This window comes from Equus quagga, unplaced genomic scaffold, assembly GCF_021613505.1.
Source record: "Equus quagga isolate Etosha38 unplaced genomic scaffold, UCLA_HA_Equagga_1.0 73442_RagTag, whole genome shotgun sequence".
Classification (NCBI taxonomy): Eukaryota; Metazoa; Chordata; class Mammalia; order Perissodactyla; family Equidae; genus Equus; species Equus quagga.
In genome coordinates this window covers 8,542,913-8,560,091 of record NW_025802777.1, presented here as the reverse complement: position 1 = coordinate 8,560,091, position 17,179 = coordinate 8,542,913, and the positions used below count along the sequence as shown (strand labels likewise).

General features: G+C 47.5%; 1 protein-coding gene across 1 annotated transcript in view; it reads left to right on the top strand.

Annotated features, from left to right (window-relative positions):
• The first annotated feature begins 399 nt into the window (after window positions 1-399).
• LOC124234295 (chloride intracellular channel protein 6-like) overlaps window positions 400-17,179 on the top strand; it is a 40,553-nt gene continuing 23,773 nt past the window's right edge. Inside the window, exon 1 of the mRNA XM_046651585.1 lies at window positions 400-1,564. Coding sequence (XP_046507541.1) covers window positions 461-1,564 — 1,104 coding nt within the window. The 5' untranslated portion in view covers window positions 400-460. The remainder of the gene's footprint in view (window positions 1,565-17,179) is intronic.

The window sequence follows — 17,179 nt, the reverse complement described above, 5'->3', positions numbered from 1 at the left end:
TTGGCTAGGCTTCCAGGCCTTTCAAACAAGCAAAAAGGCGGGGGTGCAAACCCCGCCCAAGCCCCAGACGGATGGAGCTGGCACCAAGGACTTCTGGTCAACCCCAGGACAGCGGGCCAGGCACGTCAGAGGGTGCAGGAGGGCAGCGGCCCACCGCCTCCAGGGACCCCGGGTCGGAATTAGGGTCCGGGTGGGAAGCAGACGCGGAGCCGGGGAGAAGCACGAGCCGAGGAGAAGAGTCTAGAGAGCTTAAATCCGGGAGAAGAGGCACAGTGTCTCGGGGCGGAGCGGATTTCGCCTTGCGCGTCCAGCGCACGGCCGGGCGCCTTCAGAGCCCGGAGCCGGGCGTCCTCTCCGAGGGGGCGCAGTGGCCACCCGCGCCGCGCCCTTTGTCCAGCGCCACCTGCCCCTTCAGCAGCGTCAAGGAAGGGTCTCCGGTCAAGGACTGGGATCTACGGCCATGGCCGAGGCCACAGAGCCGGAGGGGGGCGCCCCGGGTCCCCAGGGGCCGCCCGCGGGCTCGGCGCTTCTGGCGGAGAGACTAGGCGAGCAGGAGGCCGCCGGCCCGGAGGCGGAGGGGGAGGAGGCCGGCGAGGGCGCCGAGGGGGCGCAGCGGGCCGAGGGGGCGGACGCAGCCGCGACGGCCGCGGGGAAGGAGGGAGAAGGCGCGGGGTCGGCCGGAGGGCGCGCGGGCGAGCTGGCGCCGGGCGCGGGCGGGGACGTGGGGCCCGAGACGCAGGGCGCGCGGGCTGCGCAGGGCGAGGCGGAGGCCGGGGAGGGCGTCCCTGCGGGCCCCGAGGCACCCCCGGGAGGGGAAGCGGCGAGCGGCGCGGAGCAGGTGGAGGAGGCGAGCCTCGAGCGCGGCGCGCAGAGCGAGGCCGCGGAGGAGGCTCAGGGGGAGCCCGGGGACCCCGCGGCTCCCGAGGCGGAGGGGGAGGCGGAGCGCGGGCCGGAGGAACCGGGAGGCGGTGCGCCCGGGGTGCCGGGGGCAAGCATGGACGCGGAAGGGCCGGCGGAAGGGCCGGAGGGAGGGGCGCACGGAGCCCAGGGTGAGCCCCGGGACGGAGGGCACCGCAGCCCCCAGCCGCAGGCGGAGGCGATGGAGGCCGCAGTGGCGGAGAGCGAGGAGCACAGCCCCGGGGAGCTAGCGGCGGAGCCTCGGGGTGCAGCGGGGGAGGCGGGGGCCCCCAGGGGAGAGGAGTCGGAGGAAGCGGCTCCCGGGGAAGGGAGGGCAGACGCTGGCGAGGACGGGGACCAGAGTGGGGCCCAGGAGGAGATGGAGGAGACAGAGAAGGAGAGGCGAGAGCAGGGTCTGGAGGAGCGAGGCCAGGATGCTACAGCCGGGGACGAGAAGGAGCCCCTCGACGGCAGCGCGGATGGGGAGGCGGCCACGCCGACGGGGGCCGCGGAGCCGGAGGCCGAGCTCAGCAACCACCTGGCGGAGGAGGGCAGCGCCGAGGGCGGCGACGAGACGGCGGCGCGGGTGAACGGCGGCGGGGAGGACAGCGAGGCGTCGGAGGAGGGGGCCCCGGGGCAGGATCACGACATTACTCTCTTTGTGAAGGTAAAGCTCGCTTCCTCCAACTCCCGGGACGCTCCCTCCCATCCCTAATCTTGGTCTTCCAAGGGGGAAGCGCCGCGAGGGTGCCTTAATGTCGCTTCTGCTCACGGGAGGGAGGTGGGACAGCCTGGGGTTCATGGAGAAGAGTAAAGGCGGGTTTGGGGGAGGACAAGATGGTTTGGAAGCAAAGAAGTTGGAGTGGGAGTGAGGGGAAAGGGGGATGTGGGGCCAGCATCCCACTGTCCTTTGTCCTGAAAATCCTAACTGGCCATTCTAGACAGGAAGTTATTAAAGAGTAAACTTTAAAAAGAAATAAAAAGCGACACGCCCTTATTGATGTTCAAAGCAATTTCTGCCGAAGGAAGCTCGAATACTTGAATTGAAAAAATGCAAACAAGTAGGTTGTAAGGTGAGAAATGTGCGTGCTTCCAAAATCCCAGAGGCCCAGAGCTGGCCAATGTTTTCAGCTCCAAAAACGTATCCCACTTTGGTAGAATCGATGAGATATGTTTGGGAGAAAGGTGGAAGTTTATTTAAATATTGTAATGTTTAGTGGACATTTTAACATTTATTTTGGAAGAATACAAGACGGTGGTGACTTGAACATCATCTGCCTTTGTGTGCTATTTTCCACCTTCCTTCAAATGGAAAGAGAGCAATGATTTTGTTTAAGAATCTGCACAGACGTGACGGAGGAAGTATTGAGTTTAAGTAGGCATTTCTACAAGGTATCTAAAATGAGGGGCAGGGCCCAGCGGCAGCTCACGTGAAGATATTTGTTAAAAAAAAAAAAAAGACCTGCTTTCTGAAGACCTTTGGCCAGACCGGGAAAACAGCAGATAATAAGGTCAAGAATGTGCATTGCATGTTGGATCTTAATCCTTCCAAAATACTTTCAGGCTTGTAGAAGCCAGTTATGACCTAAAACTCCTTGACTGAAATGTAAGCAAATTCTAATAAGCAAAAAACGAAATGTTCCCAAAGTGATTAACATCAGAATTTCAAGAAGTGTTTGGGTGGCAAAGGAGTTAGAGAAGAAAGGGCACGCATTACTTTGCCCTTGAGAAGGTGCTGTTCTGAGCAATTTTTAAGACCCTGAGACATTTTAAGATTCTGTGTTGGGACGTAACCTGAGGGGACGACCCCCAGGAAGCTCACTGGGAGCTGGGAGTCTGCAGGGCCCTTAGGGGAGGGCGAGAGCTGAATACACGGCTGCTGTGTGTGCCCCAATCTGCTCCTTGGTTTAAGAAATTTCCCGTTGCTCTGCTCGCCTGGTTACGTGATTCCAGCCTCTTGTCACAGTTTTGAAATACAGCTTCCGAACTAGTCTCTCTGCTTCCATTTTCGGCTTTCTTCCACCTAGTTCCTTCGCAATAGCCAATGAGCTAGGAATAAAAGATCTGATCATTTTGTTTCTTAGTGTAAAATTCTTCAGTTGTTTGTGGCAGAATTTCAGATAAATCCACATGCCTTAGCCAGGCCACAAGCCTCCTCATGATGTTATTCCTGCCTCTATGACATTCCCTGGGCGTCCCCACCCTTTGTCACCTGTGGTACTGCTATGCCAGTGTAGCGCATTACTTAGACTTTTCCTTGAGAGAACCACATTCTTTCCTGCCTTGAAATTTTTTAAGTGCCATACTCTCTGCCTGAATCGAGCTTCCTCCCCCTTGCCCCTCCCTCGACCCCCTGCCTTGTTATCTGCTGTGTGTCCAAGATTCAGCACAGCGTCATCTCCTCTGGGGAGCCTTTTCCAACCCCAGTCTGGGTTGGGTGTCCCTCTGTTAAGCTCCACTCATACACTCTGCATGCTGTATCTCTTCCCTTGACTGTGTGCAGTTCATCTTATATCTCTGATGTGGAGCCCAGGTCTGGAACGGGATGAAGCTTTGAATGGGTGGCTGCCTGCATGAGGTAGTATACTGTGGTATCAATAGCACGGACATAGGCCAGTAGGTCTGGGATCAAATCCTGGCTCTGCTGCTTTCTTGCTGTGTGACCTTGGGCAATTACTTAACCTTCCTGTGCCTTTGTTGCTTATGGTTAAAATAGGGACAATGACAGTATCTACCCTATGAGATTGTTGTGGGGATCCAAGAATTAGACAGTATAAAGCACTTCGAACTGGCTTGAAATAAACATAGTATAGTGTGGGTTCTTATTGTTACGTCTACTCTGCTCCCATCGACTTTCATTGATTTTGCAAGAAACAATCTCCTTCCTATTCCATCCCTGAAACTTTATTAGTTTTTTTTGAGGGCAAATCTCTCTAGGTACCTAATTACCTCCATTCTTGGGGGCTAAGAGTGTTGTGAAAGTAAAAACAAGCCGTTTTCTCAGATTCTGCGCAGGGGTAGTTCGTGTCAGCAGAGGCAAGAGGCAGGGCGTGGAGAGCGTATCCGGAATGTTGTGCTCTGATGATTAGCTTGGTGCTCAATCCTTGTCTTTTTTTTTTCTTTAAGGAAATAAACATATCTCGAAATAGATTAATTTTCAAGCAACTACTGCTTGATATGACTTCTGAGGATCCTTTAAGAGGTGCCTCATAGGTGCATCTCACTTTCTTCTTATCCTACTCATGATTTTCTTTAAAAAACAAAACAGAAGACTTCAAAACAGAAATCAAGCAAAAGCTCTATAGACTGTTATGTATTTTGAGTTTTTAATACTTGATTTAAAATCTTTAAATCAGTTCAAAGTAGGATTTTTTTTTTTTTTGCCAGATTTAGACCTTTCTACCTTCTTTCTTTGGCCTCCACTTTATTTGACTCTGTATTCCATAGTGGACACCTGACCTTCTAGGTTTTGTAAACATGTCAAGGCAAGTGTGTCGTGGTGGGTTTTCTATGCCATCGCTGGAGTGTATATTCACACCACTGTTCTTTAAGGAGAGTACTGCATGTTCTTCTAAACATTCTCCTAGCCTTCATAGGACAGCCTGGTAAACACAGTTTTAAATTCATTAGCCCATATTCTATTTGTGAACTTTTACATTTCTTCCTATTTTGAAATAAACATGTTGGTTACAAATATACCAGAAAGTAATGACATATGGCCCAGTAACACATAATAATAAAATCTACTTCTAATTTTAGCCACCCAATGGTTTATAGTCCCCATCTTTATGAAAGTTATCTTCTTAATTTGTCATTTTGTTTTATTCTATAAGTAGGCAAGAATGTATTTTTGGGTATAAAAGAGCCAGAAATGTCTAGAACAGGCCAAGGAAAACCTCCTTGAATTATTGTATGGTAAATTAATTGCTGATCATGCTAATTTTTAGTTTTGTTTTCTCAAAGAAGTGTTAATTACTTGTCATCAAATTATAGGGTAACCTTGCAATATATTAAGAAGATTCTTTTCTTCTTTACTCATAACAACAAAGGGCAGCAACATAATAACTTCATAACAAAACGACAGACAAAATACCAACAACGAAGGATAAATTAAGGACTTCAGCAGCTGAGGGGATTTTGTCACCAAGGAAGTCTTGCTTACAGGTTTCGTTCTTCTAATCCCGCCTGTATATTTGCAGGCAGGGTCTAGCGGTGGGACAGTCTGAGGTATGGATTTCCTGGCAAATTTCACATGACTTAAAAAACCTCAGCGTGACCAGTCAAGAATCCTGGGTCAGAATCTAAGAATTTCGTAAGTTGTGTGCTGGACACCATACATTTGACTACAGACAGGTAATTCCTGCTGAGCTCGAGAGCTTGCATTTGCCATCACATTTGAGTTCTCCAGAGAGGTGAAATTGGTGATGGAAGAAAGTAAAATCATGGCCTTTGAATAAGCATTATCACTCAAGAATGCACCCCCCCCCCCCAAAAAATAAATAAATAGAGCCACCCAGGCGATGGCACACCACGTGGAGGGATGGAGGGGGCTGGGAACATGTCCCAGCATCTGACTGACGCCTGGTAGACCAGTAGGCTTTAGCTCTCTGTGCACACCTCCCAGGCAGAGAGCAGGTTAAGACCTGTTCTCTGGGGCTTGGTCTTCAAGGAGCTTGAAGGGAGATGTTATTTTCCTAACTGTGTGTGGACTATGTGTTCTGAAGGGAAATGAGCAAAGATGCATTTCTGCGACTTTCATTCTCCCTAAAAAATGACATTTTTTTGGTAATTTATTTTCTAATTGTCTTATACAACTTGCTCACAAATTGCATACATGAAATCATACAGGGTTGTTTGGGGTGGAAACCGAGGTAGAACGTCATGTTTTGCTCACCTCTTACACACATGGGCACACACATGCACACTGGGAGTAGGGACCCCTCTCACCACACTGACTGAGACGTCTGGCATGGCACTGGCTCATGGGAGGCCCTCGATCAGTGCTTTTTGGTAATGATAGGTAGATAGCCAGATGGATGGATGGATGATTGAAGGCGACTCAGCTAGTGAGAAGCTGGACACAAGCCCTGTTCTCCACTGTCCCAGTCTAGTGTTCCTTGTGAAAGGGCTGGAGCTACTCTTCTCCATGAAGACTTCTTGGTAGCAAAGTTGGAAGATGCTAGAATCCCCTTGGGGCTGTGGAAATTTGCAGCTCTGCCCTGCCATGTGTGCAGATCATCCTGCCCTTGCCTGGGCTGGTGGGCCGTGTGCACTGGACTCATAGGAGTAAGTGAGCAATTGTGTTTCACCTTCAGCTTGAGCTCCTCACATGGGGTCTCCTTTATCTCTTCGGTTTCATGTGGCCAGCTCTTTTCCATTCAGCCCACTCAGATATCCTACCTCCTTGAGCATCTGATGATCCACAGGAAACCTTCAAAAACGCCACACAGGGTTCTTTAAGCATGGAAATTTACCCTGTTGTTTCAGATACACAGAAAAATAAAACCTAGAATTTGAAGGAGCGTGTAAAATCCAAACTCTGGTCCACATTTTAGGTTCAAGTGGATCACACTGCTCTAGATTAATCCATTAACTCAGCACATGTGGATTTATCACTGATTGTGTATCAGGCACTGTGCTAGAGTCTGGAGACACAGTGTCCCTCAGACTGACAAGGTCCTCACCCTTACAGAACTTACCATCTAGCACAGAAAACAGAGACTGAGCAATGTATTATATATATCAAGTGCATGGAACATCTCCACTGGGGTGAAACTTGCAGTGGGAGGGACCGTATAGTTTTTGCTCATCATTGTTCTCCCAGCCCCCAGCTTAGGGTCTGGCACACAATAAGCACCCAATTAATGCTGGTAGGAAGGGAAGATGGCTGACTCACATTTTTGCTGGCAAGAGCTTCAATTCCTCACCACTTAGACTCTCTCCATGGGGCTGCTCTAGTGTCCTCACAATATGTCGTTTGGCTCTCCCCAGAGAAGGGACTCAAGAGAGGAGATGCCATAATGCCTTTTATGACCTAATCTCAGAAGTTACGCAGTCACTTCTGCTTTATTCTATTCACTAAGTCCTGCCCTCAAGAAGAGTGGAATTAAGCTCCACCTTTTAAAGAGAAAGTCAAAGAATTTGTGGACACATTTTTAAAAATACCATACCTACCTTTTTCTTTTTTTCCATAAAAAGTAGCACACTGGGTGTATTTTGGGTTACAGCGTGCTTTCTTTACTTAACAGCATATCCTAGAAATCATTCCCTATTGGTCTGTAGCTCTCTCACATTCTTGTTAAAGATTTCGTAGTTTTCTAGGGATATTTCTCTACAATCAGTTCCCCAAGGATGGATGCTTAGGTAGTTTCCTCTTTTTGATATGTTAAACGATGCTGTAGTGAATGTCCCCCGACAGATGTACAATCATACACGGAACTTAAATTCTTAGAAATGGTAGTGCTAGGGGAAAGGACATGCCTATTTAAGATTTTGATAAGCTTTATCAAATTTCCTCTTCAAAGAGGCTATAAAAGTAGCTGTCCCCTGACACGCTATGAGTGCCATGTTTGCCTCACCAACCTTCCCTGCTCAGTGTATTACCCAACTTTTTGAATCTAAGAGATGAAAAAAGATGCCCACTGTCATTTAATTCACATCTATTTTAGTATGCATGAGACTGAGTATACTTTTATATATTTAAAAACTGCTGGTGTATGTTTATGTGAGTTGGCTATTTATGCCCTTGGCCCATTTTTTAAATTGCCTTTTCGCCTTATCCTTTTTGATTTTTATATTAAGGAAATTTGACCTTTGTTGGTCATATGAGTTGCATATATTTTTATGGGGCCCTTTTGACTATTTGTCCTGGAGCAATTTATCATTTTAGTCTTAGTAATTTCTTCTAATTGATGCATGGGAAAACAAATCATAGATTGATAGCGCTTTTAGAAACGTTCACTTCATTTACTGGAATCTTTAAATTCTCTGTTTTGCTTTATATTCTATAATGTCCTAAATCCTGGGGGATTAGGTATTTCAAGTCCTGCCTTTCTCCTTTTCTTTTTAATTAGCAGGTTGCGTTTTATGAAGCACATGTCCTTCAGGATCAAACTCCTTCTTACATCTAAGAATTCCTGTTCAAAACAAAGTTTACAATGCATAGACAGCAGGATCATTTCACGCCCACACTGCTCCAGCTGAAAATGTAGGCTGTCTCACTTTGATCTTGGCTTGCCGTCTACCGAAATGAATTTGATTCCAGCCAATAAAAACCGTGGTGAAAAGTAATCATCTATGATGAAGTGATATCAAAATATTGTTTCCAAGGTTGTGTCTTCTAGCCAGATGTTCTGTTTATGCTCCCATCTGTTGAAAGAATTGACCAAGATTTATAGAGAATGATGACAAATCCTATTTGTAGAGGTCTGTGGGGCTGTGGAAGCCTACCCACAGCCATGTTTATGAGTGAGAGGGAGAGCTGAAATACACAGATAGCAAAAGTTGTTTGGAAAGAAAATTTGAATCGTTTGAGAGGGTAGCTCCGTGAAGAAACACAGACCATGTTGACGTATACTTACTCAGTCTGTGAGGGTAAATCTAATCTTATATATGCACGCAAGAAATCATCAGGTTAAAAAAAAATTCTCTAATTTTTACTAGGTTTGTGGACTCTGCCCCCAACTCACCATTTCTCTTCCCTTCTGCACTTGGCTATCCATGTGAGAGTTGACTGCTTTGATGTGGGGAGGTCTTCCAAACTGCCAAGTGGTGTTTTGGACCCAAGTGGCTATTTAAAGCAAATATTGAGTACCTGTCATGAGTCATACTTTGTGCTTGGGGTTGAGGTTACAACAGTGACAAACACAGCTCCTGCGTTTCTGGAACCTTAAGCCTGGAGAATGATCCAGAAGGAACCAATTGCAATACTGTGTGAGGCAGGGGAGCCCGGGGGGTTCCTGGACGGGTGGGAAGGGTAGGATGGCAGGCTGGGCAGTGACCACCTTAAAAGGCAAATTTGACCTCTAGCTCTCCGACTGCACGGGCTCTGCCCTTCTGCTGCATTCCCCTCTATTTGGCAGATTGTGCTGTGTGCCAGGGATGGGTCTATGAATGATGGCAACGTAAAGCGTGGCTACTATAGAGAGTGGAAAAAACTGGGTGGTCAGTTTTTAATGATGTATTTTGCAGAATGTAAATTTTATAATCCCATAAATTCTTTCCATCTAAGCCAGCAATGCCTCACCAGTCAGACTGCATTTACAGACATTAGCTTTTTTCTGAGCACAGTCATTGAACAACTATTAAAGTACTGTGCATGTTGAAAATCACTTTTACCTTTCCATTTCTACAGCAGGAGCCTATAGTAAGGAATACAGTTGAAGACCAAAATGGGGGAGAGTGACAAAGGTCGCTCAGTGGTGTTCAGCTGGAGGATGGGCTGGTCTGAGGGCTCCAAGACAGCTTCACACACTTGTCTGGCATCTTGCTGGCGTGGCTGGAAGGTGGCCTCAGCTGGGACTGACAAATGGAGCCCCTACAGGCAGCCCCTCCAGCATGGGGGCCTCAAGATGGTCACAGAACAAGGCAGGAGCTGCATAACTTTTTAGAATGAAAACCACACAGCATGGGTCCCACCCTACTCTACTGGTTACCAAGTGTCACAAAGGTCAGGCCAGGTTCAGAGCGGGGAGAATCAGAGCCCGTTTCTCAAAGGGAGGAGGGTCAAAGACTTTGCAGCCATCTTGAATCCACCACATTATATGATTTCAGGGTGTGCTGAAATGCTCAAATCATTTACTTGTAGATGCAGTTCTTTGCTAACTTGAACTCGTTTAAGAAAAGTTTAGCAGTACCTAAAAGCAATGGAGTTATTTTATTTTGTATTCATTGATGGGCAGAGCAATGTATCTGCAGGACTTACCACAGCACATCTTAATACCATACAAACACCATATAAGCCGTAGTTCACAAGCACAGAGGGCCTTGAGCCAAGATCTGGGCCACTCCATATGCCCTTTCTATGGTCATTTCTTTGTTGTCCCTAAGACGCAGCCATTTATTCTTACAAAGGAGAAGCAATACAGTGGTGATTAAGTGATTAGGGAGACACTAGGCTCAGTGCCCCCTTTTTGTTTCTGAGTGTGCGAGTTCAGAGCTGCCCTGGAGGAGAGTTGGGTCTCCTTTGATAAAGCTGTGCGATTCTGCCTCCGGCCAGCGGGACTCTGCACAGGGGGCCAGCTGCTGGGAGAGGAGAAAGCCTCAACCCATTCTGGCTTTATGTTTGTATTTTTCTAAACCTCCTGTGGGCTTAGGATGCTGCAGTCTGGTAGGAAGAACCTCACAGGACCCCTAGCGGTGCCCCCAGTGTGGTGTGGGGATGAGGAATCAGGAGTCATCCCTGGGTGGAGGCACCCCAGGGGTTCTGATGGGGCCCTTCGGACAGTGGCCACGTGCCTGCCTAAGACTTCCAGCATATCCCAGCTGTCATGTGCTTTGAAGGCTGCACAGAATAAAGGTGTTGTGGTCTGGACATCCAGGGCCACCAGCCTTTCTCCCCAAATGAGGAAAATTAACACTTTTCTGGTGCTCTCGGTGTCAGGGCCTTGGAGGCGGTGAGTTCAAAGACTCTTGGAAAGACTTAATCTCTCCCCCAACTTTGCTCCCTTTGTTTGACCTCTAGTCCCATAAACGGTCAGACTGGATGAAGGTTTGGGTTGCACTCAATGGCTTCTTTGTGTCATTTAACTCCCCAAAGAAAGAATTCCATACTTAAGAAAACTCAGAGGTGTTGACACATCAGCTATGGATGGGGGCCTTTTTTGTCATCTGCCATTTTGACCGATATGTTATGATTCTTTGCATCATAAACGGCAGCAATAAAGTAAGATTGCTCTGCCAGTCTGCAGATATTGAGATTTGCTGTAGTAAGCCCGGCAGATACACTTCTCTGCCCATCAATGAATACAAAAAAACCCGCAAAAACCCAAAAAACCTCCATTGCTTTTAGGCACTGCTAAACTTTTTTTAAACCGGTTTACATTAGTAAAGAACTGGATCTATAAATAAATTATTTGAACATTTCAGCACACCCTGAAATTCATATAATGTGGTGGATTCAAGATGGCTGCAAAGTCTTTGACGCTCCTCCCTTTGAGAAACGGGCTCTGATTCTCCCCCCTCTGAACCTGGCCTGACCTTTGTGACACTTGGTAACCTGTAGAATACGCTGGGAGCCATGCTGTGTGATTTTCATTCTAAAAGGCTGTGCAGCTCCTGCCTTGTTCTGTGACCATCTTGAGGCCCCCATGCTGGCAGGGCTGCCTGTAGGGGCTCCATTTGCCAGTCCCAGCTGAGGCCACCTTCCAGCCACGCCAGCAAGATGCCAGACAAGTGTATGAAGCTGTCTTGGAGCCCTCAGACCAGCCCATCCTCCAGCTGAACACCACTGAGCGACCTTTGTTAATGCCACATGGAATAGAAGGACCACCTAGTCAAGCCTTGTCTGAATTCTGGACTCACAAAATCATGAGATTATAATAAAACAGACTTTGGCCTGCTAAGTTTGGGGTAATTTGTTACTTGGTAATGGGTAGTTGGGACATGTGGCTTATGTCTCTCCTAAGCTGGTGAAGTCTATGGAGGTGGAAAGATAGGACCAGGTGAGAGGTCCGGAGTGCTTTAAAGCAGTTCCGAGATTGGGGGCCGGTGCACAGGAAGGAGGGCTCTGTGGCCAGCTCTTCCATTCGGTGAGTGACATTTTCCCCCTTGAGTCTCTATAGGGATTGGAATATTCTCAGTCCTTCAAGAATGTACACCACTAGGGTATATGAAAAACAGGCTGCATCATTAAACAGCTTTCCAGAACAAGGTGTTCCTTTGTTGTAATAATTCCTTGTGAGAATATTACAAGGAAATAAGCTTTTCATCTCCATGTAAAGCCTTCAGTTGGTATCAGGCCATATTATTAAATAAGGATTAAAAATAGCCCTGGCATTTTAACACATAATTCGTATATGAGGATAAAGAGCCAGTTTCCTTTTATTCATCCGCATTCTTCTTATGACTCGGTCCCACTCACTGTGACAATGGACACTAACATAACCAAGCCTCTGGCCAGAATTTAAAGCTAAGAGCAGTATGCTTCAATGGTCAAGCTATGTGGATCAACGGTAGTGAGCCAGCTAATCCATCTAAAAATACATCGATTGTTAGGACAGTTGAAAAGAATAAATACTATACATACTTGGGAACATATTTAGGATTAATAGGCTTTTTGAAAAGTTCCTATCTATGTTTCAAAGTTTTAAGATCTAAAATTTCTTAGGACCTAGGTGTAATGATGAATGATATTGTTCTTAACTTTAAGGAGATGGAAGAGAGAAAAGCACGTTTCAAGATAGAGCAGAATCCCCTTTGGGGCCTGGAGTGAGGATCCTAATGAACACATTTGACTAAGGACGTGCAGACAATGAGTCCAACTCTCCACTCCGCTGGGGAAACACGGCCTGAACCATTGACTGGGTATGCATGCAAAGTCAATCTAGAAAGTGCTATCAACTGTGCGGGCTTTCATTTATTTAAGGAAAACACACTCAGTTTGTCTTTTCTAAAATAGACGTTGCTGCAATTATGATACATTTTTCCTCTACAGGCTAACACAAAGTGTGATGCATAATATTTGTGTCAGGGGATATGCCAGTCAAATAACAATGAACAATAGCAACAAAGAGATGACAATGAAGGGCATGGCAGCCTTTCCCTTCGCTGCTCCTAAGTGCGGCAAAAGAGAAGATCTGTCGGTTTGATTCAATCTGTGAGGAGCCTCCTTTCTGGCTCTGGGTTTTGTTGGTTGTTGGCTATTTTGTTGTTCCTCTGGAGGGCAAAAGAGGGAAGATAAGGAACGGAAGGCTAGGGAGCCAACTGGGTGGTTTCCTGTCCAGTTAGGCTTCCCTCTGCCTTGCAGAAAAGTTAAAGAAACTGAGAAGCCTTACAGATGGTCTGCACTGCGTGGGAGTCATGGCGATGGGACCTCTGGAATCATTGGCCCGTTACCTGCAAGCAGCCCCGTACAGCCCTTCCTGTTGACCTTGGCAGTTACCCTGCAATCGGTGGTGTTAACAGGAGTCCAGCAGGGAGGGCATGGTCTGGCTGTCTGCTCTCTTCCCCATGGGCCCTCGTCCCTCCCAACTGCAGGATGGTTTGTTCCCCCATCCCACCCAACAGGGCTCCATTCTGCATCTCACCAAGAGGTGGGGATAAGACCAGCAAGAATTCCTACTTTGCTGAAACAAACTATAGAAGGAGGAGGAGGAGGGGCAGGGGGGGAGGAGGAGGTGACGCTGAGCTGAGAAAAGCTAGGGCAGAGGGTGCAGGGAGAAAGCTGATCGGCCTCAGTCAGTGGTGTTTCTCATGACTGATGCAATAAAACTGGTTTCCCTCAGTCTCTATGGGAGACTCAAAAGTAGGAATTCCAGAATTCGAGCAGGGCTATCGAATTCTAACGGCTGCAGTGTCAGAATCTCCCCAAAGAAAAAAGCTTGCCTGCATTCCTTGCCCCTTCCAGAAATTGTGAAATTAGTTAAGAACTGAGCACATTAGGGACTGGCGCTCTCTGTCACATTTCTATTGCTTTTTCCCCATGTCATCTCTGTCACCCGCTCAAGTGGTTTGTATATCCTGTAGAACACTTGACCTTTCATAGGGCGCTCCTCCTGCAGTTTTCTGGTTGACTGGGCATTTCTATAAAAGGGGTTCCTTTAGCTTTTGGCAAAGAAAACAATGTTCAGTTGTATCATTGTTTCATGGGAAAATCAGCCAATATATCAATTCACCTCACATCATCTTTCCCAGGATCGAAGCTTCCTTATTAAGGATGTTCTTCCACTAAAGGGTTTCAGTGGGGGATATTTCAGTAACAGAATTTTTTTTTTTTAATCTGCAGTCCAAGTTTTCAGAACTATAAGTCTACAGCATGCCTTATTTAGGTGAATTAGGTGAATTAGCTTTTCAAGGTTTGTAGGGTATCATTTAAGTTCTTACTTCCTGCACCAATAGGATCTGAATGCAACATGCATCTGAATGCAAAAAAAAAAAAAAAATGCAGAGAGTTAAAAATATCCTGAAATTGTTCAACTTACTCACAGAGAATAATGTGTGATGTGAGTCTTGGCTCTGTATTTCTCTAACACTATCCACTGTAGGAGGGGTTTTGGAATGTTCTCAACTCCACGGGTACCCTGAAACTGGGTCAGGAATAAAGTGTGTGAAATTCTGGAAGCCAACTCTTCTCTGAGTGGGCCTCTCCTCTTGCTCCATCGTCTCTGCCCCCTCGACCCTGAAGATGTGTTGACACGTCAAAAACACTGAGTGTTTCTGTTCACAGTGGTGGAGAGCCTTGATGTGTTTTGGGCATCATCGCTCGATTGACTCATGTATTCATTCACTGATTCAGCAAGCGTTAGTAAGCATCCCAAATTCGATAGGAGAAAATCTTAGATTATTTTTGCACAATTTTGTCTTTCATAATGAGGTTTTGTGTTTCTTGGTTTGAGGGGCCCGATGTTTTATGCTCTTTTCACTCTCTTGTCTTATTTTGTCAAGTAGACGTTTATCAAGTAGACTCACAGATGAGACAGTGCCCACCAAGCTGCCCTCAGCTCCTTCTTCTGGTGTCGTTAGAGGGTCTCTGTGATCCCGGTCACGTGGATGATATGGATTTGGATGCAGACGGGGTCCAGGGAATCAGAACAAGTCTGGTTTAGCTGGTGCCCGAGAGTGGGCTAGACGAGCTGAGGCATGTAGCCCCCTTAGGGTCAGAAATACCTAAGACCCAGCAAGTCGTCTTCCTTTAAATCCCCTGAACGCCCTCATTTTCGTATTTGTGCGGATGACTTTATTTCAGCCATAAGTGAACGAGAGCCCCACAGAGGCATGAAAATAAGGCGTTGGCTTTTATTCCAGTAGGGACTTTCTTTCCATGAACTCAAAGCACTTTTATAAAGTTGGCTTCAGTGTGGAGTGGGACAGCTCCCCCGCGGGTCAGAGGGAGAGCAAGGGGCCACTGTGTCACCCTTCCCCTGCCCGAGGGAGCGTTTGCCTGCACCCCCATCTCCGAAGCCCCCGTCCCCCTTGTTTCTTCCATGTGGGAGAGGGGAGAGCCACAAGAAGGGTCCGGATTTCTGGGCTCGCCAGCTCCTCTTGGTTTCTCACTCCTCCAGGGGTCGTGGTCAGACCCACTCTGAGGAAGAACTTGTTAACACTCAACACATGACCCCACAGGTGTGAGGCAAGGAGCTTGTTGCAGAGAAGCCCAAGTTAAGTGTTGGGGACTTGGCTGAAGAGTGATATTTCCCTTCGGGGATTGGGAGGTGGGTGTGAAACAAAACCAGAGACTGCTTCCAAGGTGTTTAAGTTCCAAAGCACATGCCCTGCATCACGCCATCCATTCTGAATATTATTTTCTATGATCATTTTCTACCAATTCTGATTTCGGGTCCCCTTTCTTATGTGGAAGGGGCTCTAGCATGCTTCTCGTTTGTTGTGTCAAGGGATTTGAAGTTCTTCTTCCTTTTTCTGAGAACTGTCTGGGACTGGGTTGACGTTGGTGTCCCTTAGTATTGCTTGGCAAAATTCCCGGGGCGCTATCCCCCCAGCATAGACTGGAACATGAACACGCCCATGACGTCGTGCCACGCTGCTATCCGGGGACTTCTCTGGGGACTGCGGCTCCTGGAGATTTTTCTTTTGGGTTCACTTTCTGAGGTTTGGCAAAAACTTTCAGACAACTCCATTTGCTGGCTCCGATGTTTCCCTGAATGCTTTATCATTTTTGATTCGCCTTCAACACGGCGTGACATGATGTCCTTCTCTCCCTCATACCGTCCCGACAAGTGCTCACGTCTCCGTTGATGAGCCATCCTCATTCTAGCTCTCCAGTCTTGAGGCGAGACAAGTTTCTACTTCCTTATTCCTATGAAAGACTGTCCCATTATTTCCCCAGTCTATTTCCTATAGAGGGATCACGGGAGCTTGTCGGGGGTTCCAGGAGGGGCATCCAGATCCTCATATGCTCCCAAACAAAGTGCAGATCTCCTGGGGGTGAGGCTGGGGTTGGGGGCTTCTCTGGTCTCGCTCACAGCTTGTGATGGGTGAGGGAAGAACACGGCCTGGAGATCCTCTGGGGATTGGTGGCGTCCCCCCAGATCCCAGCCAGATTGTCTACACATTCCATTTTCTTCCTGAAATAGAGAGCACTTGTCTTTTCCTATTTAATGACCTACAGGCTCCCTGGTGTAAAACATTTTCAAGTTATTCTCTTCAAAAACTAACATTTTGCTGCCTCATCTCTGCGTTCCAGCTTTCCAAGCCTTCCTTTGCCCGTTAACATAAACGTGAAATACGGCAATTCTTAAGGAACTGGACCTGCCTAGGTTGGATTTAGGATAATAAACGAGCATCTTTAGAAAACCCCAGGTTCTCCTCCTGTGGTGTTGGTGGGTCCAGAGTCTCCATGAGGCAGATGAAGCGATTCATCGCCCTGACACCGGATTGCCACCGTTACAGTATGATTTGCAACAAATGAGGGACACTGGTTTCCCGGCCACTTAGTATAACTGCCCCTTTTGAAAACCGGAGCCTCAGAATGGTTTGCTCCTCAGCTGGTTTGTGGGCGTCTATGTGAAGCTGAGCTCGGGCTCACCGTCTTCTTTAACTAATGGGTCGGGGTTAGGGAATCCTGAAACAGGATAGGCCCCCCTCCTTCTCTTTTCCCAGGGGTGAGGGTGGGGAGGGAGTTACGATATTTGCCAAAAATGCATGTGGCACAGAAAAGACTTCCTTATGACAAAGCCTTGGCGTTAACCTTGACCTTGGCCAGCCACTTTGGTGCTTCTCCTAGTTTGGAGAGAGCTGATCCCCTTGGCCTTAGGCCACAGGCCTTCCCTGTTGCGTGGGTCACACCAGGCCATAGAATATAGTCCTGTAACTAACAGTGGGAAATGTGGGAAGGCGAAGCTTCCAGATAATCCTGTAACGACTGAAGTCTCTTGAATCTCTCCGTTTAAATTGCTCACATCTGCAGGGTGGTACTGCATGTCTCTGCTCGCTGATAAGGACCTTGCAAGTTCAGCACATTGATTATCCATGACCTAGGAACCTCTGGCCTTGCAAGGATATGGGACTACAAGGAAATGCAAAAGGAAACCTGATTGTTAAAACTGGGGTCGTTATACTCTTGAGCATAGTTCTAGAAAATTTTGTGATTTTCCTCAACGCCACATTT